The sequence below is a fragment of the Poecilia formosa genome, unplaced genomic scaffold (assembly GCF_000485575.1).
Source record: "Poecilia formosa unplaced genomic scaffold, Poecilia_formosa-5.1.2 Scaffold964, whole genome shotgun sequence".
Lineage (NCBI taxonomy): Eukaryota > Metazoa > Chordata > Actinopteri > Cyprinodontiformes > Poeciliidae > Poecilia > Poecilia formosa.
Genome location: NW_006800903.1, coordinates 62,787 through 66,290, shown reverse-complemented (window position 1 = coordinate 66,290; position 3,504 = coordinate 62,787). Strand labels below are relative to the sequence as shown.

Sequence of the window (3,504 nt, the reverse complement as noted above, 5' to 3'; positions counted from 1 at the left end):
ACCACCAGCTCTGATTTACATATCTTGCTAAATTGCGGGTTTGAATATTGCAATACTTTCCTATAACAAAATAGACCTGCAGAAAGAATTTACTAATAATATATCTTACATATGCATAGTTGTATGCTCTGTATAGAGATTTACCTTAGCTTTGATTGTATATTTCACAATTTTGTAATTTATCATTGTTAATTAAACTCTGAAAGTTGAGAGGCTTTGTTAATATTCTGTCCTAGAATGTTGATAGATGTGCCCTTTTTTTTTTTTTGAGCACCTGCCCTTTTAGTGGTCTCTGCATGGCCCTGGTTATTGTAGATTATGATAGCTGTTGGCAGGAAAGATCTCTTGTAGTGACCTCCACTACAATGAATTTGAAGAAGCTTCTGACTTATATTATTTGTATTCTAAATCAGTTCCTCTACATACAGAGAACAATTTCTTCTACTTGTTCTCTGTATGTAGATGATCTTTTCTAGATGTTGCTCATCCTCCTCATTGAAACATTTCCACTTTGCCCTCAGCCGTATCTGCTTCATAATATCATTTATCGTCATGTTTTTAACTTCCTGTCCATCAACCAATAAGCTTTTTGTATTTTCTCAGTCTGCCAATGAGTGGACACATGCCCCACCCAGCCTATGATGCTCCTGGTTTGTGAAGACAGAGAGACAAACTGAACTCTGATAGGAAACAGTTTAAACAGATTTTCTCTCTCCAACCTCTTGGTTCCACATGGAGCTATACTTGGCCCCCTGCTGCTCCGACTACCATGTCATTGTGGTTCCAGTAGATGGGTTGGTTTCCCAGGTTCATTCAGCACCATGGGAAAGATTCCTACAGTTTAAATGGGCAGCAGTTTGCAAAGAAACAGTCAAAATTAACAGAAATTATTTGAGTTGGTTAGCTTGTTATGAGACAAAATGAGGTTAAAATTGTATCCATTAATTTATAAATGCCAGAATCTTAAACTAAATATTTCTCTTCAAACTAAATGTTTCCCATCAGACTAAAGACGTTTCTCCTCTTCCTCCTCTATCAGACCTTCTCTGCTCCTGCAGCAGGTTCCTCCATACCTGAGAGCTTCCAGTCTCCAGTCTGGATCCTTCAGTCCAGCCGACAGCAGCTTCACTCCTGAGTCTCCTGGATGATTGTAGCTCAGGTCCAACTCTTTCAGATGGGAGGGGTTAAAGGTCAGAGCTGAGGCCAGAGAAGCACATCCTTCCTCTGAGACCAAACAGCCTGATAAGCTGCAGACACACAATTTATCACATGATGAGAACATTGAGGTAGAGCCCAAGGTCTGAACTGGACATTTTCATGAGACAAAAATATTCAAGAAACTGGTTCTTAACTTGTTAATAAGATGCAGTTGTAACAAAAGTTTTTCAGTTAATTTGAAATGAGAATGTTGAGGTAGAGCCTAAGATCTGAACGGCTGGCTGGCTGCCCAGAGTTACCTGAGAGTCTCCAGGATGCAGTTTGGACTCTTCAGTCCAGCAGAGAGAAGCTTCACTCCTGAATCCTGCAGGTTGTTGTTACTCAGGTCCAGTTCTCTGAGACTGGAGGACTGGGAGCTGAGAACTGAGGACAGAGCTTTACAGCTTCTCTCTGAGAGGTTACAGCCACTCAGTCTGAGGAGACAGGGAGATGTCAAGAACACCTGAGATCATCCCACTTCCCCATGCTAGATTTTAGTTTAATAGTAACAATAAATAGTTACCTTTAAAATTAATCTCACAAGTGACATCAAGTAGAGTCGGACAGTATATAAAATTAATCTGATTGTGTGTTGTGTCCTGCAAACTTTGCTTTAATTCTACTTTTTTCTAGTTAATCATTAGAGATCATTGTCAGGTAGAGAGAGAGAGTCATGAAACAGGAAGAACAGAGATAAGCAAGGCTTTATTTGGTAACAAATTTAACAACTTAAACTTTCCAAAGTAAAGGTTGGGCAGGCAACAGATGAAGGACTGTTAAGCAGCCCAGCATCATTAGAACAGACATCATGTCATGTTTCCAAGACGGTAATGGTTATGAGATCATCTAATCAACCAATGAAACAGGCACAGCAACAGTGCTAGCAAATACAAAGTGTGGATAAACCCTATAAAAAGGTGAATCCAGAAGAGGAACCTTTGGTTGGATCCTCCGGCAGCTTCGAACCAAGAAGATCAAGATGGACAAAGAACTCTGCAGTTGAAGAAGAGCCAGGGCCACAGAGCCAGACTGTTCTGCATATGAGGACCAACCCATCAACCCCACAATATGTGGCTTCAAATTGCACTTCTCTCATCAGGTGGGTTCAGACTCCAAAGACCAAGGCAAAGAGGAAGAACTGGTGTGTTCCTTCCATGAGACCAGCTCGTCTACATCTCAACGAACCAGAAAGATCATGAGACAAGGTGAAGGGAGCGTCAGAGCCCCAAGACAAGAAGCTGAGGACCGCTATACGCATGAGGAAGTCACCCTAAGATCCAAAAGCTGCCGCGCTTAGTCAGCACCCAAGGCCTTTGTGACCTCACCATCAGGCGGCACCCATTTTCATTTAGCACATGCTAGTAGCAGACATGAAGGAGATTTTTCTCTTCAAACTCATACGCCCTCATAATCAGTTCAGTTAAATCTAAACTTAGCAACTTTTCGTTTTTTAACCGTTATAAACGTGATATTCAATTGACCTGTCATGACTCAAATTTTGGTGTCTGCCCCCCTCTACTGTGTGCTGCATCGTTGTGGAAAACCTGGAGCGGCAAAAATATCTGGGGCTTATAGTCCAGTGTGGCTTATACAAGTACAAAATATATTTTCTTTCTAAAATTAGACCGTGCGGATTATGATCAGGTGCGCTCTGTAGTCCGGAATTTATGGTAGTTGACTGCAGGCTGCTCAGTCTGGCTGATTCACAGGGGGAAGAAGGGTGGAACATCTGGAAGGGGGTCATTAGAAACCAGGCTAGTATTTCTTGGCGCCAACTTAAACAGTTCAGTTCTGGACAGGGTAAATCCCATCAGATTTAGGAAACTCAATTCATCTGTTAGATGGAGAGCTGGATGTACATCACACCTCTCAGAAGAGGAAGTGGAGGGAGAAGAAGAGGGGTGGATGTTGCACAACAACAGGAAATAGTCAACAGTCTGAGAAGACGGAGGAAAACGTTACATAATTCTTCAAAATGTACGCTTTTTGTTTTAGTCAACGATGTTCTTTTTCCACAGATTGAAAAAAAATTCATATTTTCCACATCTTTATGACACATGTATTGTGAATTGGTTTATTCTATAGTTGGGCCTCCAGCCTTAAAAGATAGCAATACAGCAGCCATCAATCGTTGATAAAGAATGACTCAATATTTACTTCATCATTAACAAACTTATTTAAAAAATAAATGCAATAACAATGTGTGTCCTTACAGAGCTTTGTTGGAGGCTTTAACCACTGGCAGCAGCCTCAGAAGAGCCTCCTCTGAAGCAGAGTATTTCTTCAGGTCAAACACATCCAGATCTT

At 41.2% G+C, this 3,504-nt stretch overlaps 1 protein-coding gene across 1 annotated transcript in view; it reads right to left on the bottom strand.

Annotated features, from left to right (window-relative positions):
- Positions 1 to 3,502, bottom strand: part of LOC103132230 (ribonuclease inhibitor-like) — a gene marked incomplete at its 5' end in the record, with an annotated part of 10,017 nt that extends 6,515 nt beyond the window's left edge. Inside the window, 3 exons of the mRNA XM_016667234.1 lie at positions 1,008 to 1,247; positions 1,458 to 1,631; positions 3,411 to 3,502. Of these exons, the coding sequence (XP_016522720.1) occupies positions 1,008 to 1,247; positions 1,458 to 1,631; positions 3,411 to 3,502 (506 nt within the window). The remainder of the gene's footprint in view (positions 1 to 1,007; positions 1,248 to 1,457; positions 1,632 to 3,410) is intronic.
- Positions 3,503 to 3,504: the final 2 nt, after the last annotated feature.